This window comes from Daphnia carinata, chromosome 7 (genome assembly GCF_022539665.2).
Source record: "Daphnia carinata strain CSIRO-1 chromosome 7, CSIRO_AGI_Dcar_HiC_V3, whole genome shotgun sequence".
In the NCBI taxonomy this organism is placed as follows: Eukaryota; Metazoa; Arthropoda; class Branchiopoda; order Diplostraca; family Daphniidae; genus Daphnia; species Daphnia carinata.
The window spans coordinates 2,867,902-2,895,287 of NC_081337.1; the positions used below are offsets into that span (position 1 = coordinate 2,867,902).

The 27,386-nt window shown below is 39.9% G+C and overlaps 3 protein-coding genes across 3 annotated transcripts; all 3 read right to left on the minus strand.

The window, feature by feature from the left end:
- LOC130694867 (TATA box-binding protein-like 1) lies at positions 1–2,943 on the minus strand. Its single transcript, XM_059496053.1, has 5 exons — positions 2,797–2,943; positions 2,054–2,390; positions 1,731–1,984; positions 1,562–1,656; positions 1–1,495 (listed from the first exon to the last, which is right to left on the minus strand). Exons 2-5 carry the CDS (start codon positions 2,369–2,371, stop codon positions 1,251–1,253), a joined length of 912 nt encoding a protein of 303 aa, XP_059352036.1. The 5' UTR covers positions 2,372–2,390; positions 2,797–2,943; the 3' UTR covers positions 1–1,250.
- A 242-nt stretch (positions 2,944–3,185) lies between these two features.
- Positions 3,186–4,139, minus strand: LOC130694875 (MRG/MORF4L-binding protein-like). Its single transcript, XM_057517981.2, has 3 exons — positions 3,871–4,139; positions 3,685–3,806; positions 3,186–3,615 (listed from the first exon to the last, which is right to left on the minus strand). Exons 1-3 carry the CDS (start codon positions 3,986–3,988, stop codon positions 3,355–3,357), a joined length of 501 nt encoding a protein of 166 aa, XP_057373964.1. The 5' UTR covers positions 3,989–4,139; the 3' UTR covers positions 3,186–3,354.
- A 644-nt stretch (positions 4,140–4,783) lies between these two features.
- On the minus strand, positions 4,784–26,731 carry LOC130694873 (tRNA dimethylallyltransferase-like). Its single transcript, XM_057517979.2, has 7 exons — positions 26,545–26,731; positions 22,973–23,110; positions 21,953–22,299; positions 15,822–15,963; positions 11,973–12,091; positions 5,693–5,903; positions 4,784–5,537 (listed from the first exon to the last, which is right to left on the minus strand). The coding sequence occupies exons 1-7, from the start codon at positions 26,701–26,703 to the stop codon at positions 5,127–5,129; spliced, it is 1,527 nt and encodes a 508-aa protein (XP_057373962.1). The 5' UTR covers positions 26,704–26,731; the 3' UTR covers positions 4,784–5,126.
- Between the last annotated feature and the right edge of the window lie 655 nt (positions 26,732–27,386).

Consider the following 27,386-nt stretch of genomic DNA (forward strand, 5'->3'; position numbering starts at 1 on the left):
TAATCTGGAAAATCTCGTTTATTGAGAACCGACCAATATGGGCAAGGACGATTGGAAGGTAGGTTGACACGCACACTCACGCACACACATTCGCACACTCACTCACAAGCATTGGTATCATCCGATTGTTATTGCTCGCTGAACTGAGGCAATTCTACCCGCTTTCAGGGGGGAGGGGAGAGCTGAGGAGCAATCGGAGGGCAAATTGGAGACTGAACTTTGCAGTCTAAAGTTTCGTGAAGGGCAAAAAAAAAAAGACATAGTTTGAACGATTCTGATGACTCCTTGTGTTCTGAATCTTCTGGGTGGATCTTAGTTTTCAATAGGGAAAAAGGATACGTCAGTTTCTGTGTTGAGAGGGGGGCAGAAAAAGCGGACCTGCGAACCAAAATGTTTGTTCCATGTTTTACACGAAAAATTGGGCACGCGCCCATGTTCCAGAAGAGCGTTATTTTACATGGTAGACTATAACACGGGGCGCATTCGAGAAAGAAAAAACGAAAGACAAATCAAGGATACTCAAGCAGGCCGAGAGCCTTAAGCACCATTTCGAAGAATGAAATCGAAATCTTCAAACTACAGTCAACGGTAAATAGGAGTAGGATTTCAAAATCAGCTGGACCTAATCATTAATTTTTTTCGCCCCATTTTGACAAGTGCTTGCCGTCTCTTCGCAAATGGGTATACTTTCTTCAGACGAAAAAGAGGATGAAAAATCGCTTGTGTGGGTTAAATTAGAGTTTGAATGCTGATGCCGTCAACTCCTTTTTGTCAGAATTCAAAAGTTGCAATGTCCAAGGAGCGGAAGACTGTTTCACATCTGACGCGCGACCTTTAGCTTAAGTCAACAGACTTTTGGTTGATCTGGACTACCAAAATCGAGAAGAGTATTCATGGGATTAAAAAAAAAGAGAGAGAAGAAAAAAAAAATGAACAAGTTTTAACCTCGATACGGTCAACCAAATCTAGGTCGCGAATAAAAGGTGATTCCGCCTCGAAAAAATGATAGCTGAAAGTCGAACAGCGAGACCACGGGAAGCAGGGGATGGAGAGAAAAAAATATGATAGTACACAAGATCGTTGGGATCGAAAAAGTGAAAGCTGAAAGGTTTGGTCGTACTGACAGCGAAGAGGCCAAACGGATTCAGGAAGGAGAAGCACCAGAGATAGTTCCACGAGTCCGATCAGCTTGTCACGACTCGTCCCACGATTCGATTGCTGTGACATTCTAATTAATGATTTGCTGTGTTCTAATCATGGCTCTGGTCACTATCAAAGGCTTCTTCCTCATCTTCTTCTTCATCGTCAACGTCTACAGCGAAACAGTCATCGTCTGCTCCGAAACCAAAATCAGAGGAACATTTGCGTTTCAGTCCACGGGACCGTTTGGTAGCTTGCATTGTTCGTATATCTTCGGGAGATCGTTCTTTACGAAATTCAAACACCAAGGGGTATATGTGTTCGATGGCTGATTGGACGTTACCTACGCAAGGCGCTACAATGAAAGGTAAAATGTGTGAATGACAGTTGGCAAATAGCACGAGATTTACAGATGATATACCTGTAACTGTAATGCTACCGGTCGAAAAGATCTTTAAGGTTGCTTTTGGTTCCTTGAGACGATAGGTAACACCAGGATGCAATTCAGGTTCATAACTATACCCGATTTAGTTACCAAAAATTGCCTGGTTAGGAGAAAAGATAAAAAAGAAGCTGCAACCTATTTTTACCTGGCGATATCTCTGTGTTTGGCTGAAAAAGGCGTAATTTTAATCGCAAAAGGCATTGTACAAGTTCCCAGAACATTGACTACTCTGTAATTCACTAGGCGTAATCTGGGATAGCCTAGTTTAGAGACCGAACGCGTGATTCGCCTGGCGGCCTGCTTGGCCTCATCCTCACTTGTCGCCCCTGTGCAAGTTACTTTCCCAGAAGACCAGATTGAGGCTGTGGTGTAGGGTTTCCGTAATCTCATGGTTACCATCTGCATGTGGAAAAAGTGTTCAACATTAAGGATTAATACAATTGTGGTTAGTAGTAGTAGGGATCTTACCCCATTTTCTCTACGGTACTCAACATTATACCCATTCTGGGCTATCTGCTTCAAATTGAGATAGGATTTTACACTGAAACTGCATACCACATTGTTGATAGTAATATCAATGACCGGCTCATCACTAGGTGTTTCTTTAACTTCCTCAACAGGTTCAGCACTGTTCAATCCATTCTTTACACAATCACCAAAACCATTGCTGGCCTCGTTGAGGTACACATCAGCTGAGTCTTTGCTGCTCGATTCCAGTGTGAGAGGAACACGGTTGGTGGCAGCATTTCCATTGGACAAGACAGATCCTTGGAGCGTCATGGCCATTCCTTCTCGCGAGCCACAACTGCAATTTTTTAAAAAGTTATAACGAGATTGCAATATTGAGAAGCTACAACGTAAACATGACGGGTTCCTGGTTGGACAAAAGTCGTATCAGGCGGTGTCCTATGAGACATTTAAGGCTCGAATCGTTTGTTTCTGAGCACGAGATCAATTAAAATTCCACTAATGCATAAGACTGCTCTAACTGGAAGAAAAACTGAACTATGAAAACCGGAAAAAACACACGTAGCCTCAAAAGGTTCTCAAGAATTCAATGTGTGACGTCCTCTCTCACTTTATACACACACACTCGCAGGGCGACATCACATGGCAGAAAATGAAATGGTAATTCACCCCAAGATCAATTAAACTTTTCCTTCTTCCTGGAATCGATTAACGAACCAACTAATTAGCTAGGTCATTCTTACCCGACTTTATACAATTCTTCACTCAATTTTCCACAAATGAAACCACACGTTGCAAATCACAGTACATCGTCGGCGAGGGGCTCTAGAGACCGAACAAACAGTGCTCGTAGTGCAGCACTCTGGCATTGGTTTTCAGCTGGCAATAGAACGTACTAGCACCGGTTCCACACTGGGGCGAGCTGTGATGCCTCTTCTCCAACGTTTCGAAGTAGTAAAACACTTGGTATTTGTAATATAATTTTTTCAGCCATCAAACAAAGCACGAGCGTCGTCCATTCCGTGTTTTCGGAAAATTAACGAATTGTTAAGTAATCTATTAAACAAATTTAATCTTTTTTTTTTTTTAATAATAATAATTTTAAAAAAAATATCAAAAGACGTGGTATTCATTGACCGGTCATTTTCTGTCGTATTCGGTCCCTTTCTTTTTTTCACGCAATATCCGAGTTACAAAAATTCATTAACAGTTTCACAATCAAACAAATGTACGTGCGCCGAAGGAGTTGACATGGTAAAAAAGTTCGTGATATTTCCCTAGTCCTTTCTTTTTCTCTGCCTTCAAATTCGTCGACGTTTTGGAGTGACTTGAGGTGTTCCAGGGCTTGGAGCAGTGCTGGCTCTTGTGCGTTTCACGGATTTCTTTTCAACAGGCTGTGGCGTCTCAGGAACCTTTTCCTTTTTGATTTCTTCCTTTTCCTTCTTTATGGATTTCTTTGATTCGGTTTCTTTGTATTTGCTCTCCATCAGTTCACCATACTCCTCGGTGGAAAGGGTAAAGTCCATTTCTTCGTTGGGAAAAGGAATCGTCTCGTGTTCATCCTAGAAAAGAAAAAATGTTTTACCAACTTCAATCGGAGATAGAGAATTATCATCAGCTTAACCAGATACCAATTTCTTGATGTCGTACAAGCTTGCCAGGTGGTCCCACACACCTTTGGAAGTAACTTCTTTGTTCAGATTCGCAGCCAACTTTTCCACTATGCAGGCCATTTGAAAATATTTACTAATCCCTAGAAAAATGGATTCCAAATTTGAATTCTGTCGAAGAAGCTAGAAAGTTGTCACGTTTCTCACCGATGGGTCTTGTGCCGCACAAGATTTGCAACAACTGTAACTCATTATCGACAGTATTCCATTCGATTTCAGCTTCCAAAGTTTCTTCATTTGCTTCTGCTTTTTCTTTGACAGCCATAACAATAAATGAAGGATCAGAGAGGTAATCCGGAAACGTCTCTGTGTCACAACGAGAAACGTGAAAAACAAGATCGGCTATGACGGCGGGCGAAGGAAACAGTACAAGACACACACGTTTACAGTGCCATCTAGGTTTTCGTCGTTCAACAACGTCTTACGACCGCACCGTTACAGCTTTTGTTTGTAAAACAAAAACAAAAAACAAATGGATATCTTTAGTTATTGCACTTTGTTGTGTGTAGAATTTCAGAAATCAAAAATGCAAACAGGGAAAGAAAACAAACGAATACAAACATCCTGTTTATTTTAACAACGACGTATCGTAACCAGAAACACTACTAAGATTGTTGAATGATAAATCAGGCGCGGTTCTCGGAATTCTTGACTGGGCAAAAATTCCGACGGATGCCATTTCCCGTGTCCACTTCAAGGTCACAAGTTGAATCATCACGATCACGAAGCGTAGGCAGAAAATGGAGGAAAACCAAAAAAAAAAAAAAAAAAAAGAGAGAATGGTGGTGGTGTAATGCAAACGAAATATCCGCCCAGAAAAGAAGCGGAAAGACCCGACAATTATTTCCTCCCCCACCAACATGTAGACAAATAAACGCCACTAAAGCACAAACTACCGGTCAATTTTTTTTTGTCTCTCTCTCTCTCTCTCTCTCTCTCTCTCTCTCTCTCTCTCATTCCTAACAACTGTTATTACATCAGGGCAGCAGTTTTGTTCAGGCAAAACTAACTATTTTTTTTTAAAGCAAAATAAAACAGAATAAATAAATAAAACGAAAAATTCAACGCACATTTTGAATTGTATTGTCTGTAGGCTCTTTGTATTTTACCGCGATTCCGTTTCGAAATTCTTCCCAACACAATCGAAACACAATTGACTATCATTAGTACGACTTTTTATTGTGCGAACGTTTGCCAGTCAGACGGTAAATGAGATCACAGACACGCAAGAAAAAAAAAAAAAGGGGAAGCGATCATTAAACGCGGCCTCTTTTCTTTTCTTTTTTTTAAGACTTTGACTTAACGGTAGTTCTTTTATTTTTTTTTTTTTTTCCTTGTCTGCTACTCTTTGACAAGGGGTAGCAGGATCTATTTGTAGTGGGTAGCTGCTGCTGCTGCTGCTGCTACTGCTGCTGCTGTTCGGATGTCAAAGACGTTTCCGACCGGGCATTTGTTGCATCTCTATCTGGTCTTGTTTTATGTCGCCTAGGCTTTGGTTGGTCGAGGCCGTCTCCGTTGGCCGCCCGTTTGACCAGTTTGCGGTGGCGGTTACTCCCAAGGTGTTCTTGCCACTGGCGCTGGCTTATACACACCTTATCGCAGAGCGGGCAGTGAAAGGAGGTTTGCTCTTCGCGAGACGTCGTTTCGGCGACGGGCAACGGCTCGGGGCTTTCATTCTCTATCTCGTCCGCTGCTGCAGCCTCGTTGCCCTCGTCGCCGGAGCTGAACGAATCCACTATTCGAAAAGCGACATCCCTGACTTTCTCGTTCCAGTCAGTCACATCCGTGGCATCTAGTCCATACACTGGAGGCACCTGCAATTGTGTTGAATAGAGACGCAAAAACAAAATAGAAAATACCTCCGTTTGTTTTGTTTTTGTTTGATCTGTTTTTCCAGAATCGATATAAACCGAAAAAAACAAACAAAAAAACAAACAAAGATAAAACAATGTATTATATCGATAATCACCTGACGATCGGGTTGTTGAAGGAAACGCTTGACAATCCATTTAATCTGTTTGCGGGCGTAGCGCCGCGTCCTTATTTTCAGGGCTTCCACGCCCTGCTGCAGCAGACGTCGTCCAACGTCTTCCATTTGCTCGTTAGATGGCAGCACGAGGTATTGATGAAACTCCTTGAATCCGATCGACTGGAAAATGCCAATGGTGTAATCCGGCTCCCTTTTTTTTTTTTTGGTTTCCACCCATTTCCAATTCAGGACGGAACGTAGAAGCCGAAGCAAAAAAAAAAAATATTTGACAAAAAAAAAAAAAGAAAACAAGAATGAAGAATTTTTTTTTCTCCTTTTTGATGAGGATGACGCGGGACGTGGAATACGCCCAACTAAGCTAAACATTCTTTTTATTTCCTCTCCGTTTTTTGATCATTGTCGATTGATTTACGACCAACATAATCATTTTTTTTTAACTACAATTCATTCCCTTTTTTTTTCTCTTTCTCTAACCTCACACACACATTCTTTCTCGATCGTGAATGACGACAAATAGAAAACCGAGAGATCTAATCCTCTCTCTCCCCCCCCCCACTTTCCCCAAAATAAAAAAAAAAAAGGTACGGATCTGAAAATTTTTCGTTTCGCAAGAGAACGCATAAAAAATTCACCAGACCCACCCCAAACTCCCCCCCCCCCCCAAAAAAAAAAAAGTTAACTTTGCGAACGGAAAATTTCAATAAAAACAAGAAGACGACCGTCATTGCGCGTGTCTTTTCCCGCGTAACATTCAATAGCAGAGGCAACGCATAGTAAGGAGACGGTGAGTGGTATCGTAGTAGTAATAGTAGAAGTAGGGGTGGTGGTGGTGGTGGTGGTAGTAGTAGTAGTAGTATATCGTAGTAGTACTATGACGGCAGTCTGCACGCTAGTGCCACGTGATTGCAGGCAATTGTGCGAACAACGCCGCAGAGCAGCCAAAAGAGGGACAGAGAGAGAGATAAAAAAAAAAAACGAAATAGAAATAGAAATTAAAAAGACTTGCGGGGGAAAAAAACTGCCGTTCTTGTTTAATCGTTGAATACATGCGGTTATCACTTTTTTTTTTTCTTTTGACTTTTCTACGGTGGGGCCGAAAGAGAAAACGCCAAATTGAATCACACAATTTCTTTTTTTTTTTTTTTTTTTTTTTTTTCGCGCAGGGATTATCAAAACTTTTTCTCAAAAATAAGTAGGCCGTCTAGAGTAATAAAAAAAAAAAAGAAGGCCACCAGGGCTCTTCCAAGTCAATTTTTTCTTATGTGAATTCTCCCGTCTGGTTGACTTCTTTTTTTTTTTTCCACGTATCTTTCTACAGTAGAGGAACTTTTACAGTGTCTTTCTTTTTTTTTTTTTTTTTGCTTGGGTTTGAAAGCTCCTTTTTTTATATTTTATTTTCTAACCTCCCCCCCCCCCCACCTCCCCAAAAATGGATTACTTCCTCGTAGGAATTTCCCGGAGTCGCTCACGAGTGAGAGGATTCGAGAAGACGTCGTCAGACAAAAATTCCCGACAGTCTGGAAACGAAACCATTTTGGATTAAGAAAAGAAAAGAGCAAAAAAAAAAAAACAAACAAACAAACAACAAAAAAATTTTTTTAAAAAAAAAAAAAAAAAAAAAAAAAAAAAAAGAGAGAGACGCGCCACATACACAAATCTAATTCGGGATCCCACCTAAGACGATGCGACCATGGACGCAAACGACGACAAGTAAAAGTACGCAATAATTCATTCCCCCCCAGCAAAAAGGGCGAAGGCAACAGCAGACGGGTAATAAAAAAATAATAATAATAAAGATTAAACAAAATAAAAATATTCACCTGTCTCGAATGAATATTTAAGTTTTTTTTTTGTTTTGTTTTTTTTACGGACTGACGACAACTCGCTATCGATTCTTTTCTTTCTAATCGGGAAAAAAAACAAAAGAAAAGGGGCTGTGTAATCGATCCGGCTCTTATGTAGGGAAGGGGCCGGGGGTCTTCGTGAATACCCCCCCCCTCTTCTCTTTCCTTTCTGCCCCCTACACAAGTCATAAAAGAAACGTCACATGACTTCCGAGATATCAGCTAGACATGCACAGATATCGATTTTTTATTTCGGGAAAGAGAAGGGAGGGGGGGAGAGGAGGAGTGGAGTTGCATTTTTTTTTTTTTTTTTGCGTGCAGAAATGGACCGTCGTATTTCCTTGGCAGACGTCCACAACGACACGTTACAAACGTTAAGATTGACGAACATCGGTGCGGCTTCACGCTGATCTCAAAATCCAATAACGTCGCGACATGTTTTTTTGAAAAATGAAACACCTTGCCCCCTCCCCCCTTCCTTTCCAGACACACACATTTTGTTGTTTTCACTTTGGAAAGAATCAATTTACAGAAACCTTTTTCTTGTAGAAAAAAAAATTCAAAAGTTACATCATCGTCACGCTTCGCAAACCCGACAATTAGCAAATCAAAAAGAACGATGTTCGCAAATAGGCTTGACTGTACATGTCCGTAGGCTAGCGCCCCTAGCGGCGACGTCGCGCAAAACATCCAAGGACGTCTAACGGCGCTACAGTCTGGCCAGTGCCAGACAGACACCATAGAAAATGAGTCTGTGCTTCCATGTTCATTGCTTCGTACCCTTCCCTTTTTGCATCGCTTAGTGAAATACTAAAAAAAAACAAAAAACACACGAGGGGGAGCCGAATAAAAAAAAAAAAAAAAAAAAGAAAAGTCTCCCGGCCTTTTTTCTTTTCTTTTTTCTTTTAAATTGCACACACGGTGGCCGTAATAAACGATAACGTCGGCCTTCAATTGTTATATAAACGAAAGATTTTTCAAAGTCTCGACATCCAATTGCTAGACACTTGGCCATCGACAAGCCTCTAGCGTCGGGAATGAGAAACAAACAAAAATACAAGGCGGAAAAGCATTGCGTTTAATACAAAAAAAAGAGAGAGAGAGAGAGAGAGAGAGAGAGAAACCTTCTACTTGATCAATGCCAAATAGAGGTTGTCCTTGGCAACGTAAGGGCGGGAGGCCTCTCTCTACGATGTGCGCATAACAGATAGAAACAGACTCGATTGCGATGTTATGCAAGAGAAAAAAAAAAAATCGACACTAGCCCATAGCCAAGGTTACAACTATAAAATAAAAGCCTCTTCTTCTCCTTTTTTTTTTTTTTTTTTTATGATGTCTTCCGCAACCAATCGATAGTTAAAAGTTATCATAACAACCGATCTAAATAAAACAGAGAGAGAGAGTCGCAAAATAAAATATAAAAAAAAAAGAAGCCACTCTTTAAGATTAAAATTAATGGCTTCCTTTACCCTCCCTCTCTCTCAGTTTTTTTTTTCCCGCCAGTCTCCGTCCCTTCTCTTTTTTTTTTTTTTATCCCGTTCGTTTCTTGGCTCGGCGGCTATTTTCGGGACGAGAGGTGTTACGCATTCGACCAAACATACTCTACATACTAGACGGCGCGCACGGTATATAGTAATCGTCTATATGGTGACAAACAGCTGTTCTTTTTTTTTTCTCTATTAAAAAAAAAAAAAAAAAACAACAAAAAGTTTCGCATTTCGTGAGTCGGCCCCATTTTTTTTTTTTTTTCTGAAACCCCTTTCACAGTCGTGTTTCGCTTGGCTAACGCGCCAGAAAACTATGCTTATCCGCCAGTTTTTTTATACCAAGAAATATATATAAAAAAAAAAGAAAAAAAAAAAAGAAGGAGAGGGAAAATACTGTGGTGCGTTGCAGGAGTCACGTGACGCGAGAGACGCGAGAGTCACGGGGTACGGGACGCCTAGACGAACGATGTCTGGCGGTGTGGCGCATGAGCCAATGCGGGCGGAATAAAAGGCGAGCCCCGCGACGAGCCGACGCAGGATCGAAACTCTGCGGTGACATCTTTTTTTTTTTTTCTAGATCGATAGTCATCTATCATATTACATGGAGGATGAACCATGGCGACAACGGGGGCACTCATAAATTTTTTTTTTTTTCATGCATCATAATAATAAAAAGAAAAAGGGGGAAGGAGGAAGTCGATTCATAATTCTCTTTCACGCGCATTTTTTTTTTCAATTAAACAAACACACACAAAAAAATTAGGACTTTCTCTTACGTAATAAGGCTAGACGAAAACCATTACGTGGGTGAAGCCCTTGACTATCAAGGCCGACGCTTATGGTTCATATTTTCTTGTAAACTCCCGTTCGGTTTTTTTTATTTTATTATTATTAAAAAACATACCGGAACTAGAAAAAAGTGGAGGATTTTATTTTTTTTTCTGCATCTACCCACAAGTGGAGTGGCCGTTCTCTTTTAAAAAAAAAAATTTATACATTTCCAGCCAACGAAAATAGAAAGATGAATATAGTTTGTTTTCAAGGTGAGCCAAGAGATGGAGGCCTTGATTGAACGTCAGTGCCTTCTCTTCCCTCTCTCTCTCTCCCTTTTTTTATTTCGGAACTATTTCCATAATTCTTTTTTTTTTTTTTTTGTTTGCGAAAAAAAAAAAATGAAGTTACCGGTTAACTGAGAAAGGATGGGGAAAAAGAGTGGTGTAGGAGTGTAGCAGAAACGCAAGAAGAATAATAATGAAAATGCGAAAGAGGTCAGTACACTCGGTGAGCCATGGGATCGGGACGAGCCCAAAAAGGCAAAAAACTTGGAATCGCTCCCATTTGGCAACACGTTTGGCGCTCACTTCTCAATGTGTGTAGGTGTGTGTGTGTGTGTGTGTGTGTATCCGCCAACAAAAATGACATCTTATGCGCGCGTGTACTACTATCTCGTTTTGTTCTTTCCTTTCAAATTAACTATTATGCCTCCACCCAAAATTTCGAATCGAATTCGGTGTAGGTGGAAGCCCATCCGCGTCGGCGTTCAAACACAAAAAAAAAAATAGTTGATGACAACTAAGAAAATGTTCTGTTTTAGAATCAGGCGGGAGCGCAATGGCGACAACGAATCGTTCCGGCTGGACGAGAGACGGGCCAAATGACCCACACAAATGAAACATAAAAAAAAAAAAAAAAAAAAGGGAGCCAGTTTTTCTTTCTTCTTCTTTTCCCGACTGGAAGAATGAAACAAATAGTGACTGTACAAACCAGCTGAAACGTGAAAAAACACACAAAAAAAAAAAAAAAAAAAAAATGTGTATAAAAGCAAGCGACTAGAAAAGAAAAAGATGGAGACATATTGCCCAGAACGACAAGCGCCATTGAAAGCGGATGCTGCGCAAAAGCCCGAGTCAAAAAAGAATGCAACGTTTCGTGAAAAGCCACTCCTGAACAATCGTTCATTCCTTCTTGCCCAAAGTCCACCCCGCCATTAAATCAAAAATTTAAAAAGAAATAACAATTAGCGTGTTCCAGGACTCGTCCATTCTGCCACCCACGGTCATTTTCCTAACGCGATAAAGAAAAATCACTCTGTCGCGATAATGAAGCTCTTCTCCATTTCGTTTTTTTTTTATCGCTAGGGAAAGTTTTCCCTTTCGAGTCACTTAAAGAACACAGTTCATACCAGCTGCTGTGTTTTTCCGCATTCATTTTGCAACTCTTTGATTGTCTTTTTACTAAGAAAACGGCGGCTAAAAAAGACAAGTTGTTATCTACCTAAGCAAAAGCCATCAAACGTGGCACCAGTGCGTGTACGTCTCAAAGGGATCAAGTCCAAGAGAAACACACATACACAAAATAAGAGAAGACCGACATTTGAATTGCAAATTTGCGAGATTCGTTGCCGCCAACTTCTTTTTTTTTTTTTTTTTTTTTTGTGAATGTGGCAAAAAAAAAAAAAAAAGGATAAAATTGCCTTTGGCTTGTGTCTTTTTATATACGAATCGACAAATGTTTTCGTCTGCAACAACGCGGTGAGACCTTCCATTTGAATTATCTTAGACGAAGGGGGGGGGGGGGGCGAGTTCTTAAAAAAAAAAAAAAAAAAAGTGGCTACAAGCTGATGGCGAAATTTCAATTCGCCCGATTAGGTCAAATTCCAAACAACAACAAAAAAAACCTGTCCTTTTAAACTAATTTAGAAGAAAAGGCCCGGCAGGTGCGACAACGGAATGAACGGAATAAAAAAAAAAAAAAAAAAATAAGAACAGCAGCCCCTCCCCGAACGTAATCATCATAACTAATGACGGTTGTTGATGCTTATTTTTCCCCAAAGGACAAAGTCCGAAAAAAAAAATCAAAACAAAAGTGTGTTTTCTTACTATTCTAGTCTAGTTTTGAATCAAATCATAAAGAGAGAATGTTACCTACTTGATCTGGTCTTGTAGGCGCCGTGCGTTGTAGAGATTGTGGAATTGGGCCAATTCGGTTACAAGGCCGCGAGACATCATGTCATCCACACGGGCATCCAGTCGACGGTCCAGCACCTCCTGTAATTTTTTTTTTTTTTATTTAAAAGAAAAAGTTGAAGAGGTCAATTCTCTTTTGTTACGAAAGAAATAAAAAAAAAAATCGAGCACAAAAGTCACGCATATAAATACACTACTCTACTGTCTGATTGATCGGGAGCTGTTGGCCGAAGGGGGGAGGGGGCCCACTGCAAACATCAGTCATACCACCTCCCTTTCTACAAATGTGAATTGCAATCAAAAATCACATTCATCTCGCTGCCTGATTTTCGTTTTTTTTTTTTTTTTTTTTATCCTACGGATGTTTGATTTAATTTAACTTTAAAAAAAAAAAACACGAAAAAACAAAAAATGACGTGATAAATTCCGTGGATCATTATTCAAAAATCGGGTTAAGTCAACTCTGAAATTTTTTTGGCGCGACAGGATTCCGACGAATGTCACGTAAAAGACGGATAACATACTTGTCCGTCTTTGTTTTTTGTTGTTTTTTTTTTTTTTTGTCTTTCTTTTAGTTAACATTAAAAAATTGAAATTAAAAAGAAAAAAAAAAGCGGGGGGAGGGAGAGGAGGAAAAATTCAACATTTTCAAAGTCCTCACGAAGGTGATGATGAACAAAGAGGAGCGACGCCTTCGGGAAAATTGTTGGCCGATGTGACTTTGTTTCGTCTGAAACGCGTTCGCCCGTCAATAAAAAAATAAAATAAATAAACAAAAATCGAGTTTCATTTTTTTGTGTGTTTGATCTATCGATTTTTGGAGGGGGGGGGGGTCGCTCTGTTAATCAGTTGATGGATGAGACGGAACCCAAATCATCAATTCATTTTGTGTTGTGTCGGTTCTTAACCTTGGGGTGCAACGGTTGCCGCCCCTGTAACGATAACGTCCATTTCTTTTTTTTTTTTTCCCTTACCAAAAAAAATCCTTTAACGAAGCCATAACCGTCTAATGAACCAACTACCAGTAGCCGAAACCATGAAAAATAAAACTGGACTTTGGCGGATTTGCCTCCCGTTTTTTTTTTTTTTGTTTTATCGACTCCGCCAGTTAATTTTGGCAGCTGCGGTCTGCCCCCCCCCCATACCTAAAAAAAAACAAAAGAAATTTCAAACCCTTCCCGAAAACCAACAAACCAATCCATTTTTTTTTTTTCAGTAGCCAATCATTTCATCATTTCCCTCCTCCCTTTTACAAGACCAAGAACAGGAAGGGCCTCCCCTTCCCCCCCAAAAAAGGAACATTGTTTCAATATTCATAAGAAAAGCTACCCCATCACATCAAATAAAAATCATTCATTTTTTTTAAATTTTTTCGATCTTAAATAAAGTCCCAACTTTTTTTTTGTTTTTGGAAGCAACGCATTCATAAATATCGCGTACACGTCGTATCCGTTTACCTTTTGTCTAATCCCCCCCCCCCGCTCCACTCCCCCTCTTTACTGTCGTCTACATAATCTCTCGTGTTAAGCAGACGGGAACATGCGCACACACACACGCCACCATCTTCCGAGCGCCTTTCGCCGCTCGTCGGAAACTAGAGAACGCAGAAGCCACGATGATTCTTCCCTTTCTTTTGTTAGTTTTTCTTTTTTTTTTTTTGTCCCTTTAAAAAAACAAAAAAAACAAAACAAATGACGGGGGGCTAACAAAAGAAAAAAAAAAAATCAAGAATTATTGACCATCCTACCCCCCATCGTTCCTTTCCAACGTTCGTGTGTTGATTGACAGTTTCTAAATTTCAATTTTCAGTAGCGCGAAAAATAATTGAAAAAACAAACAAGAGTCACTTTTCCAAAGTTGAACTTGTTGGCTTCCGCAGGAAGAAAATCATATCCGATTTCTTGATTATTATTATTATTTTTTTTTTTTCACCGTCTGTATCGTCTTTTCCTTAAACCACGAATCCTTTCAAGTGCTTTCTGGTCGCCCAACGATAATGTTTTTTCTTTTTCGCCTGTCACTTCAAGTGTGTTCCCCTCTTCCAAAACAGTCTGGAAGAAACAAAAAAGAAATGTCACTACAGACAAAACAGGAGCATCCATCAACAAGCAGATGGCAACACATCTCTTTTGCTTACGTGCCTAACGGGGGCCCTCGTCTACGATGCCATAAAGGTGGGGTGGCCGTTAAGTCTTTCTCTTTCTCTCGTCCCACCCCCCTCAAAAAATGTGTAAACATTCTTTAAAAAAAAAAAAAAAAAAATGCAGAAAGACACACAACTCAGTTGTGCAATGTCCTAATGGCCCACAACGTCTCGATTAAGCGTCTCGAGTAAAAAAAAAAAAAAGTGCGGATGATGCGAAAGCCCACGGCCAAACGGGCCCCAACAAATAAAAATGTCTGGGTGGTTGAACTTGGATCCCCCGCACCGTCAGCGGAAAAAAAAAAATATTTAAAAAAAAAGGGGGGACGTTCCAAGAAAAGAGCTTTTTTTTTTTATTATTTATTTTTAATTCAGCGCACTGCGCTTTTTGGCCCCTTCGTGAGAAGACGGGACGAACGCGGACGCGTCTCTGGGAGACAGTGTCAACTCGTTTTTGTTTTTGTTTCTTCCTCTTTGGCCAACGTATACGGAGGGCCAAAACGAAAGATTCTTATTTCCGTATTTCTTTTTTTTTTTTCTTCTTGTTTTTGTTTCTATTTCGGCGTCCTCGTTTTTTTAGAACGAACGACGCTCCCAATGAGTTGGAGAAGAGACCCTCCAAGGACGTGAACCGTCTCACGCGGACTTGACGCGTCTCGCGTGAGTCTTTTTTTCCATCTCTTCTTCCTTTCTGATTTATTTGATTTTGATTGATTTATTTTCTTCTATTTATAGTTAACGACGTTTTGCGATAGCCCCTCATTTTTTTTTTTTTTTTTGTCGAATTCAAACACACAAAAAAGAAAAAAAAGGGCGGCAAATTCGAAATGGAGCGCAAATTTCAAAAGGGAATTCGATCCGACTTTCAACGTGACTTTCGCCCCGTTTTCCTATCTGCAACACTCACACAACTGATATCTGTTTTTGTTTTTCCCGCCAAGGTTGACATCGTCCCATGTAAGGTGCTGACAAAGACAGAAGGTACACACGTACGTATCTATCGATTTCTTTTACGGGTTGTGTTCGCTTTGATTTTCTCCCTGTTTCTCTCCACATGTTTCGTACTTTATAAATAGACACACACACACACACACGAGGAAGCCGCTCACCGTTAAGTAGCAAATCGTGTCTGCTCACGAGCGACATGCGATTGCCAACGCGAACGGCAACCTCTTTTTCCAACGTACAAATAGTAGCAAAAAAAAAAACCCTCTTCGGAAGAAAAAGAGAACAAACGAAAATAAAAAAACAAAAAAAAAAAAAACAGATATCAACTGACACGATAATGTTTGCCCCTGCTAAGAGTTGACTCTAGCCAAAATGTCGTTACAAGTTCCTATAAATAGATAAACACAAAAGAAGTCGAAACCTCTCCTTAAAAAGCCAAACAGACAAGACACGATTTGCAGTTTCGATTTTCAGTTTTCTTTTTTCTGTCTTTTGACTAGGAAATGCGCTCAAAAACCAATTACCATCACCTATTTCCCAACAGCTTTCCTTTTTTTTTTTCTTACCACCCCAATCGCAATGCAAATGTTTTAGAAAATGTGCGTTTTCCTTTTTTTTTTTTTTTTCATTTCGAATTTCCCGCCAAACGCAATTGTTTACGCATCGTACTATACAAGTAGCTAAAATTTTAAAAAAATAAATGATGAACTATTGTTTTACCTGTTGACATTGGACCCAAAAGATGAGCGTACGACCGGCGTAGCGGAGGGGACCTCCCAGCGTCGAACCTCCCTCCGAGTCCCGTTGCGACCGGAGCAACTCGCTATGGGGTCGTCCGTGCTGTTGCCACGCTTGAAGCGACCTGCCCGTTCGTTCGTGCACGTCACACGCCGAGGGGATGAAAAAAAAGAAAAGAAATTATTTATTTTTAGTTTCACTTCGATTATCTCCGTTTTCTTTTTAGACAAACACCTAAATAAAATGAACATTCAATAACGTTTCAAACTTAAATCTCCCGCCCTTTTTGAAAATTACAAAAGCAGTTCACGCTCCAATTAACGCCAATCGAAAAATAGCAGCCAAAAAAACGGTTTGATTAGCTTTGATTAAATGCTAATGAGACGGAGAGGGAGACTAGCAGAGCGGAATGTTCAAAAAAAAAAAAAAAAAAAATTTAATAAATAAAATTCCGTTCCCAAGTGTGACGTCAGACAATAAGAAAAATACGGGGATTAAACAACAACAGCTTTTGCTATATTACGTAACACACCCCTCCTCACAAAAAAAAGAACGGGTCTTCCGTGTGCTATTTCCTTTAGATGAACCGCGTCACGATATTTTTTCAAGGCGTGTAAATACAAATGTTTTGTATGAACTCCCCCTTCATAATAAGATTACACACACACACCTGGGGATACGGTAGGTCTTTCTTAAAACGATTGCAAGGCGATTGTTTACGCGCATACACACACACACGACCCTCTTTTGCACGGGTGTGTTCCTATTTCATTCGATAGATGGGATCTCTCTCTCCCCTTCTCCCCTACAATAGGGGGAGAGAAAAAAAAAACATACCGCCGAAAAAGACAAGAAGTTGATGCGATTAGTAGATTTAAAAAAAAAAATACGAGTTTCTTAAAAAGGTAAAAAGGATATGAAAGAATTCTTCAATGCACGTCAGCGTGACTAATCTGAAATCTCTCTATGAATATTTCAACCCCTCCACCCGCTGTTTAAAAAAAAAAGGGGAAGGGGGAAACTTTATTGTACTAAATACAGCGAACTGGAATTTATTTTATTCTCATTTGGAAACTAACCAACTACAACAAGAGAAAAGGAAAAAAAAAAAAAGAACTATATTTAGTCGAGGACAACAGACACACACGACACTTCCTGTTTCTCCCTTCTGTCTGTGTATATCCGTACATCCATATTGTTATTATTATTTTTTTTAAATAAAAGCAGCACGTCTCTCTTAAAAGGGATAACAAAAAAAAAACACGGCGATTTTGAAATGTGTTTCTTTTCTTCAAAATAATAAAAAAAGAAAATCCCATTTAAAGTGTGGTCAGTTTGTCGGAACGCGCGATTAAACTCCACACAATTTAATCGGATAGACAAGGAATGTTCTTTAAATAGGGGGGGGGGGGGGAAAGAAACCGACTAAACAAAAGCATCTGAAATCCCCCCTCCTCCTCAGGACGAACATACCTCCCCCCCTCCTCCTCTAGTCTGGGGAAGGAATAAAAAAAAATCATCATAATAATAAAATGCCGTAGAAAAAAGAAAATCAGGTAATTTGTGTGCCGTCTGGCTCGTCCAGACAACCCAAACGGTTTGGGGGTCTACCTCACGTCTATCTCTCGGCGAAAACAAAAAAAAAAAAAAAAAAAAAAAGGAATAGACAAGAGAAGCGAGAGAGACCTACATTTCGTTCATCTATCAAAAAAAAAAAAAATAAAATAAAAAATAAAATAAAAAAATAAAATTTGGTTTTTGACTATTCCCGCCCCCGCCCCCTCCCTAGAACTTGTTGCAATCTATGTACATAGCGAGAGGTAAAAAAAAACAAAAAAAAAAAAAAAAACTAGAAATAAAAAAAAAAATGTGCTGAAATGTTGTGAATGCCATTTGACTTGGCTGTCAATCAAAGCATTTTCATTTGAAATCAAAACGATAAAAAAAAAAAAAAACAACAACAAACGAATGTTTGAACGGTAAATACCGCGGGCAACAATGAAAAATAGCTTCCTTCCCCCCCCCCCCCCCCCGTTTGATGTCTACGTGAGTTGAATTGTTGATCTAATTTTTATTTTAATTTTAAAGGGACGCTAAAGTCACGTGTCAAGAATTTGTTTGTTTTTAAATGCCAGCCAATCATTTTGATCTGTTATTGATATACAACCCCATCAGCATTCAAATTTCAACCCCTCGCTGTCTTGTTCTTTTGCAATTTTAAAGAACGAATTTGTTTTGTTTTTTCACGCGCATTTTTCCGAGGGCGGGGAAAACTGTCACTTTAGAAAAAATGGGTGAAGAACCAAAACGAGCACAAAAAAAAAACACACACACACACACACTTGATTTTTGAAAATATCTACACACACACAAAAAAAAATGTGTTTGACAGCCAAAGAATGTGGAGCATGAAGGAGCATATTTTTAAAAAAAAAAAAAATGGACGAAAGGCAGGTAGAGAGGGGAGAGAAGAACATTAGCATCCTACGTACGATCCTCTACATTTTGATTCGGTTAAAAACTATTCCCTCCCTCCATTTTGGTTACGAAATGGCGGCACACCAACCGCAGAAAAACTTTTCTTTCGTGATTGAATGGACGAGTGAATACGTAACACAGTCGCTATTTTTTTTTCACGTATCAGTGGCGCCATACTGATCAAGTTGTAAGAATTTAAAGGAAAAAAAAAAAACATTCAATTTTTCTCTTTCCTTTTTTTTTTTTTGTAAAAAAAAAAAAAAGGCCAAAATAAATTTTTTCGAAAAGAAAAAAGGAAAATTATTTTAAAAAAGACTCTCTAGATAGAGCTGGTCACGCAACATGTTCTCTTTCGTCTTGTTGCTAGGAGCAGTTTGCGGACGGAGACGGGCGAGAATAGTGTGCTATGCAAATTGGCAAAACAAAGTAACGGAATGATTGACAATCTCCTTAGTTTTTCTCTTTCTTGGCTTTCAAATTAAAGGATTTAAAAAATAAAAAAATAAAGGCTTTTTTTTTTTATATATCTCTGATGTTCTTTATGGGGTCGTTGTATATCAGTCAACACGGAGGGGTTTCTCCATTTTCTTTTAACTATCAAAATAAGTCAACATTGTTGTGTTTCGCTGATGGCGAGCGGACAAAAAGGGAATTGACTTTGTCCTCTCGCAGAATTAAAAAAAAAAATAAAAAGAAACCCACTTATTTGCATACCATTCGTATTCCCCAGTTTTTTTTTTCTTTTTGCATACCACGTCCGTTAGAACTAGATTTTTTTTTTTTTTTTTTTAAACACACAAAAAAAAAAAAATTCCGAAATGGGGCCAAAATTGTCTTACGGGGTAAGGACGGCCCTGACCGGGAGCAATTTCAAGACTATGAAACCCTCTCTCCATAAAAGAACAAATACGGGCAACAACGGGAAAAAAAAAACTTGAAAATATAAACAGACCCTCTATTACATTTGATTCCTTTAAAAAAAAAGGAAAAATCTATGTAAATAGTTTTCCACAAAAAAAAAAAAAAAAAAGAGGGGGAATGTGCTGGATGAGGCTCACGCGATCCACACGGGCACAAAGATAATTTTTGTTTTGTAGTAGAACCCCTCGTTAATACGTGACTCGTATGCATCCCCCCCCCCACCTCTCTAGTAAGAAACAAAAGGTTCCGAGTAATTCGAAATAAATTGCGGCTACCTACAAGAAAGAAAGAAAAAAGCCTTGAAAGAAAATCACACAGCGTGTTCCAGTTGTATCATCAACTCGGCAATGACATTATTCCTCAGGCCATGCACACACATCAAAGGGGGGGGGGGGTGAGCGAATGAATTTAAATGAAAAATAGACATCTTTTTTTTTTTACATGAAAAATACCCTAAATTTAAAAATGTGTTCCAAAACCTATTGGGGTGAAAAAAAAGAAATCAAATGTTTCCCTTTTTTGGGGTTGCCGGAGAAAACCGTTGGGCCTTACGAAGGTCATAATCGTTATCGAGTTTGGAACATCCGACCGTCCGTCATCATCCTACTGAATTCTACCACTTTAGCTGACTCTCTCTCTCTCTCTCTCGTAAAGAAATAAACAGATTCAAACCGATTCTCAACGAAGATGAGAAGGAAACCCGAGCTGCGTGTTTGTCAGCTCCCCATTGTTCCTCCTCCCTCCCCCCCTCTCTCTCCTGCTCTAAAGGAATGTTACCTTTAAAAAAACAAAGAACAAAACAAAAAAAAGCTAATCACATTTTGGATTTTCCATAAACATATTTCTGTTGTTTTCCGAGAACGTGCGCGTTCCATGGCATCATCCCAATTGATTCGCTTCCTTACAGATTCGGAGAAAAAAGATATACCTCCTCTTCCTTACCCTCTTCTTCCCCCTACCCCCCATCTCTCCCAGACGACGAGAAGCGAAATACATTTGGACGCTAATGCGCTGGACGCCCCAGCGTCAAAAGGCGGTCACACACACACACACACATACGCACATCATCATCATTGGTCGCGGTTGAAGTGACTGGAAATGGTGGGCCGCACACATTTTTTTAATGCACTAAAGTGGTCCGAGAAAGAAAGAAAAAAGGAGGGGGGGCGGCCGGGCGGAAACTGGGCGGAAGTGTGACCTATAGGGTACCCTAGCTTTTTCTTTTTCACCACTATTCCGGATATGTATTATCTTTTCCACTCTTCTTGTTCCCCTCCCTCTTCTTTCCCTTAACACACACACCCTATTGTATGATTAGCTTCACAAATATATAACATCGGTCATCATAGATTCTTAATTTTTTGGGCTTAAGGGAAGACGCCATCGGCGTTCCGGCTTCAGGGTGTGTGTTCCAGGAGGGTGGATATACCATGGGAAACAAAACAAAACAAAACAAAAAATCTAAAGATATTAGACGAAATATATATTTTTTTTTCTTATGGTCATTCCGGCCGGATGAACTTGCTCCACAAGAAAAATAAAAAAAAAATGGAGGGAAAAGAAAAAATAAGTTGGATCGTTACACGAGTAGACGGCCATTCGTAAGCGGATTTTCGGAAGCTATTCGCTCGTATATAAACACACACGCGTTTTCAAACATTCATGGAACGCACACAACGCAAGGCTCGAGTTTTTCGGCGTGCAAAGTAAACTTTGTGTTTTGTTTTTCTTCTTTTTTTTTGAAAGTTTTACGCGCCAAAACTTTTCGTCTTGCACAGAGCTCGAAAAATAAAAAGGTGGGTGGGGTTCGCCTGCCGACATGCGTTCGGGCACTGTCGCAATTGCAAACGCGCGACGTTACAAGAGGAGGGGAGAACGGATCGATTTCGAAACGGAAGACGATTTCAATATTCGTGTTTTTTTTTTCTTCTTGTATCTCTGAGAAGAGAAAAGAGGATTTTCGTGTTTTTTTTTCAATTTCGGAATGGAATCACTGAATTCATAAAATTAAAACTGTGTTTTTTCTTTCTTTCTTCAAACAAAAAGAAAAAAAAAAAAGAAACCAGTTTTCAATTCTGCGGGTTATAAACCCCCCCCCCCTTTGACTCCATTTCTCAGTTCGAAAGACTTTCCCTTCACCAAAAGTCCCACAAGCCTTGGAATTTTATTTTAATTCTTCAAAAGTTTCAATCAATTTCAGTTGACAACAAGCAGAAGCAAACGGAGCCCAATTCCAATGTCTTAATTAGACTGACAGATACATATACTGCAGCACAAAATGTTTCTATTCCCCCCTCTGTTTTGGAGCGAGAGAAAAAGAAAGAGAGATGGAAAACTATCCAGGACGATAGGAACCACCATATTCAGCTATTCTTATTTTTAAAAAAACTAGCGTTTGTTATGTTACGCGTCTACGTGCCAGCATCTCTCCTCCCCCCTTCTCCATTTAAAAGAAAAATCGTCACCTAACACACACGAAAAAAAAAAGGGGGGAAACAGGTTTATGTTTTTTTTTTCTTCCTCTATTGGCGCATTCCTTCCGAGACTTAAAACTCGTTCAGGCACACTCGCGTCACGTCAACGTAATTATTCAAACGTCTTTTGCTCCCATTTCGATAAATATGCTAATATCCGAGGGAAAGCCCCGGTATTTTGTTTAGCCCCCCCCCACTGATATTTAAAAAAAAAAAATAAAAGAAAAGAAAATCATTTACCTGACAATTTTGCGCCGATTGTTGGGATGAATGGCGTCGGCCATGACGGGATCAACCTTCTTCAGGAGCGCGTGAAGTCGGCCGCTGGTCAAGTGCTGCAATTGTGGCCCGTCCGATCCATCATCGAAGCGTAACAATTTCAAGAGTTGCTCGTCATCTTGGCCGCCACTTTGGGCGGCACAAGGTGGACGCTCGCGGCGCAGCTGTTGGTCCCGCTCGTAGAGGAGCGGATGTGCCGTCTGCTCGCCCTCATCGTCCAGCAACACTTTCCATAGTAACGACTCGATGTAGTAATGCGTCCCGCCGACGATGACTGGAACACGGCCGTCTCGCAACAAGCCATCAATCTGCCATAAAAATCAGAGGGAAAACTGTAACATTTATTCGTATTAATAGAAACACATTTGATTTTTTTTTTTTTTTTTTTTTTTAAAGAAAAAGAAAGCCATTTCCTTAAACGTTCATTAAAAATAAAAAAATCCCGACCGACTTTTATATTTTGCTGTGTCAATTTTTCTTGGAATTGGAGAAGGGCCAGACAGAGACAAATCAAAATCCCGTCTCCATTTCTATATTTTGCTATTCTTTCTTATTCGTTTCAATTATTTTTAAATCGAGGACCTTGAACCGAAAGGGATCACCCCACCCGGTTCGAACGGAGAGACGCAGTTCAAAAGCTGATGAAATCGTGAATTTAAACAAAAATAAAAAAAAATACGCTGAATCAGCACATTTACGCAGACAGTCTTTTCCCATTCAGAATCGGCCGGCAAAACACACACACACATTTTAAACTAGGGGTCATCCGGTTGCATGGCACAGCCGGCGGGAGTCAACAATTATCTTTTTACATTCGGTTGGTCAACTTGTGCACGACATGGCACCATATCGAATAGCGATAAAAACGCTCGCCGGAACAAAGTTACCAAAATAATAAAAACAAACAAAATAATTGCGTCCCCCCCCCCCCGAAGCCAACGAGATGAATGAAAAAAGAGAGAGAGAGAGACAACAACTTACAACGGGCAACGCTTTGCGCTGAAAGTCCACGACAGTCCAGCGGGTCAAAGGCGATGCGCAATCAATCAGATGATGCGCTACGAGTTGCCGCTCTTCTGACGTGACTTTATTCGTGATGATGTCCAATCCTTGATAAATCTATAAATGAACAAAAAATACAACATCAATTAATATAATATCCAAGTTTTTTTACTTCTATAATTCTAAATTTGCGCGCGCGCGTCCGACATTCTTTTTTTTTTGTCGTGTCCATTCAAACTTGTTATTACAAAAAAAAAAAAAAAATAAAAAAAATAAGAACAAAACATTTTATCAACGACAATCACGTCTCGAAAACGACAATGTCTTTTTGTTTGATTCCCCCCCCCCCCATCAAATGATTGATAACAGACGAGTTCTGTCGGCGGCCTCTTTCTCTATTACGTCGCACACATCGGAGAGAAAGCAAGCAAAATACGCTTACATCATGTCTACGTGTGTGTGTGTCTGTATAGATTACATAAAAAACCCGAATCCGGCAGTGCAAGGTAAAATGCGGCCAGGGAAAAAAAAAAAAATGTGAATTGAAAAATAACAAAACAGCCTCAACTAGTTTGTGTTAGGCAAAATGAAAGAAAAAAGAGCCTTGAATGAACGTCGCCCGGCTGACCGAGCTCTCGCCGATTAGATAATTTCGTGAGGCTGTGGTATTAGAGAGATATTATCAAGCCAAAAAAACACGAATTTTCAAGGACTTTTTATTTATAAAGGATTAACTAGAATAGAAAAAAAAAATGGGCAGTTGTTTCTATGCTACTTTGCCTGTTTTCTAATTTTTTTTTTTTTCTTTTGGTGAAATCGAAAACCCACACACAGGACTAGCCAAAGTTGGGCCGCCCCTGGGCATTATTGGCTAAGGCCCTTTAGCACGTAGACTAGCGGCCGGATCGCTAACCAACACACGTCTCTTAACGTGAATAAAAAAAAAACAAAAAAAAACAGGGGTCGTTGAGTACGCGTCTGAACGACGACGAAGAAGAATTATTTTTTTTAATAAAAGAATGCGAAAAAATGGCATTGAATTGAAATAGCGTAAATGAAAAATTCTAATGAAACTCGAAAGGAACTGTTGACATGTTAGGAAAAATGGAACTAAAAGAAATAAATTTCCATTTAGTTTTGGTCAATTACATCGTCAACTGGATCCAGAGATCAACTAGAGTGATGGGTGGCGCCACACCCATATGCTAAACAGAGTCGCGCATATTTTTTTCTTTTATTATTTTTATGTTTTGTTTCATTTTGGCGGATTGCCGCGCGCGGTTATTGGACTTTTGAACGAAAAAATGGCCGCGGGACAGGGATGGTCAGCGACTTTTTGCGGTCAGGGCGAGACAACTCACGAATTTTTCTCGCCGCCTTTCAATCCTTCAATTCTTCGGGGAATGAAAAAAAAAATAATAACAATAAAAATTTCACGGCGGTCGGGAAATTCCGCACGAACGCAAAAAAAAAAAACAGACGTTGGTCACGAATTCGACCACCACGATCGTCAGGCGCTACCGAGACCCTCATAAGTCTCTCATTTTTCTCAAAGTCATCCGATCTGTTCGAACTAATCGATTCCCTAATGAAAACGTTTCAAATTCAAATGTGAAATAATAAACAAACTAATTTAATTAACGCAAACACACACACACACACACACACACACAAATTAATGAAAGTCGAACGATTCCCGCCAGTTCCCCCCACTACATTTCATCATTTAGGTCGTGCGGGAGGGGCGTGATTTCCGCGTGATCGTCCTTGACCGTCAGACATACCACCCCTCGACATACCTCTAACACACACACACGACGGGGGTATGATAATACTCGCACAATAATTTAATTGCGTGACACTTTTGTAACGTACACCGAGCCCTCGTTTTTTAAAAAGCTTCGATTGTTATCGCCACGATTAGATTTGTTCAGGGATTTGTGTGTTTGCGACGCCAGAATAAATTGAGAACACAAGCGATAGACATCTCGAAGCATCACGTGGCCTGTTCACGTGGAAAGAAACAAAATTCCACCTTCGATCCTATCGATTTTGACTTGGTTTCTTCCAAATTGTTTCCATTTTTTTTTTAATACGAAATAAAATAAACTTGTCATTCCATAACTGTACAACACAAGACAACCCCCCCCCTATATACTTTTACATTGTGTAAATACATGGTCTTCCGACCTTGTTCTTTTAAGTTGTTTTGTTTAAACCTTTTTTGGCACGAGTGTGGAATGTTCCTAACTTAGACACAGACACACACACAAACAGAAAAAAGGGGGGAAGGAAATGACTTGAGGGGAGGTCGGATCGTAGGATCCAATTAAAAGTCTAGTGTTGTTCTACAACCATCCAATTTCTTTTGCCTCCAGTTGTCTCGTATCTTTTTTTTTTCTTCTCATTTCGACATCCGTATAGGACAAGACGAAAAGGAAGTCAATAAATAAAAGCCCAAGAAAAGGAAGAACCCAAGCAAACAGGCACTTTTTTCTATGTGTGTGTGTGTGAAGGAGACCCAGCGAGAAACCCCGAGATAAGTAAGACGGGACCACGCCCTGCTCTGCTTGTCGAGTCATTGAACTTGCTGTGCGCGCACCTGAAAATAGAACGAGCGCACGCTCTATAAAAAGAAATGTGTAAAAAAAAAAGGAAGAAGAAGAAGGCGAACGGACGAAGGCGAGATAGAACGAATGAGGTGTGGGGAGAAGACGAAGAAAAAAAAAAGCTTACGGACAAACAACAACAATCCGAAGAGACGGTTAAAACGGAATGAAGGAAGGTGCGTGTTTTTCCTCCTTCAGGCTGTGTCTGGGGGAAGAACTTCGGAATGAAAAAAGGGCCTTTCTACTGCGAGAAGTTTTTTTTTTCGTTTAGGGTCGAGCCTAGTGCACATACAGTTACCAGGTTGAAAGTCGTGATTTAGGAGGCTGGTGACGTAAACGAGCACAGGCAGACGAAACTGGTTTTTCTTCTTTTTCAGGCCTTGGAATCTTTACAGAGAACTCATCTCTTGCATTAAGAAAGCAAAAAAAAAAAAAAGAGAGAAACTGGCAGAGCGAAACAAAAACAAAAAGGAGAAGAATCCAGGCCTGGTGTGTGTGGCCTTGTCTGCATTCCGTCAGACTTTATGAGAGGAGAGGCAGAGCCAAAGTCCATTACCCCATTCCAGTCAAAGGAGACATTACGTGTTGTTAAGGACCTAGACCTAGCCAACAGATGACTTTGATCTAGTTCTTCTTTTGCCCCCAACGCTTGTCACAAAAGCAAATGACCCGAAAAGTCTTTGTTTTCCTTCCAGGTAGTGGAACTAACATGGCCAGACCACAACCTTAACCCGTTTCCATTCCGTAGAAGTAGATTGCCATTCAAAAGTGATGCATCAAAGTTCCTAGCACCCTACTAGACATGTTCGAGACGGATTTTTAAAGAATGCGGTATTTCAGTGTGACGTAGCAAACGTGGCGCGGAATAATACATACGACACAAGACGAAACGGTTATGACTTATTCACGATCGTATGTTATGTACAAAGGGTAAAAGAATACCTGCATGGAATCGGCGCTAATGACTTCACCTCCATATTTCTCAGCTATTTCTAATGCTAGTTTTGATTTTCCAGTCCCAGTTGCTCCGCACACTACGATCACAGGTAAACGAGGATTCAAAAGTCTCGTGGTGGCTCTCGCCAACCCGGAGGCCGCCATCTTGAACTTCAAATATGATCAAAACAAAACACTTACGAATAGAACAATCGACGAACGCATAGCGCGCAACTCCCCTTCAGGCTGCCCTCAAAAATGCCCCGTTTGTTTCATTTGTTTCTTTCTTTACAAGTTCACCTATTCAACCGAAATTCTTTTTTCTTTTTCTTACGGTTTTGCAAAACCGCAGACATTATCATAATCCGCTTTTTTTCCAATTTCGAGTCTCGTTACGGTCGAATAACATTTCCATCTACTTAAATCAATCAATTTCGCGTGTAATTGTGAATAAAAAAAAAAACCTTTACAAAAAAAGTATCTCTATTCTTTAAATTATATCATGTGAGGAGGAGGAAGGGGAATAACGTGACCGGTGAAGGCGGTAGGAAGATGTTGGGGTCATCGATCAGAATTCAGATGTTTTTCTCATCTTCCTTTCTCTCCCAAGACCCCGAACATCATCAACATGCACATTTCACTCTTTGTGTGATGACCTTTACGACTCGTTTCACATAACCGGTTAAGGCCAACAGAGAACCACACGACAAGATTATTATTCACTTATAATATTTTTCTATATATGTATAATCACAAGATGAAATCACATTAGAACGGCTAAGGCCAAATTTATGTTTATAAAAGGTAGCATTCTTTTATTATTTATCGCTTTAAAAAAAACGCCTTAA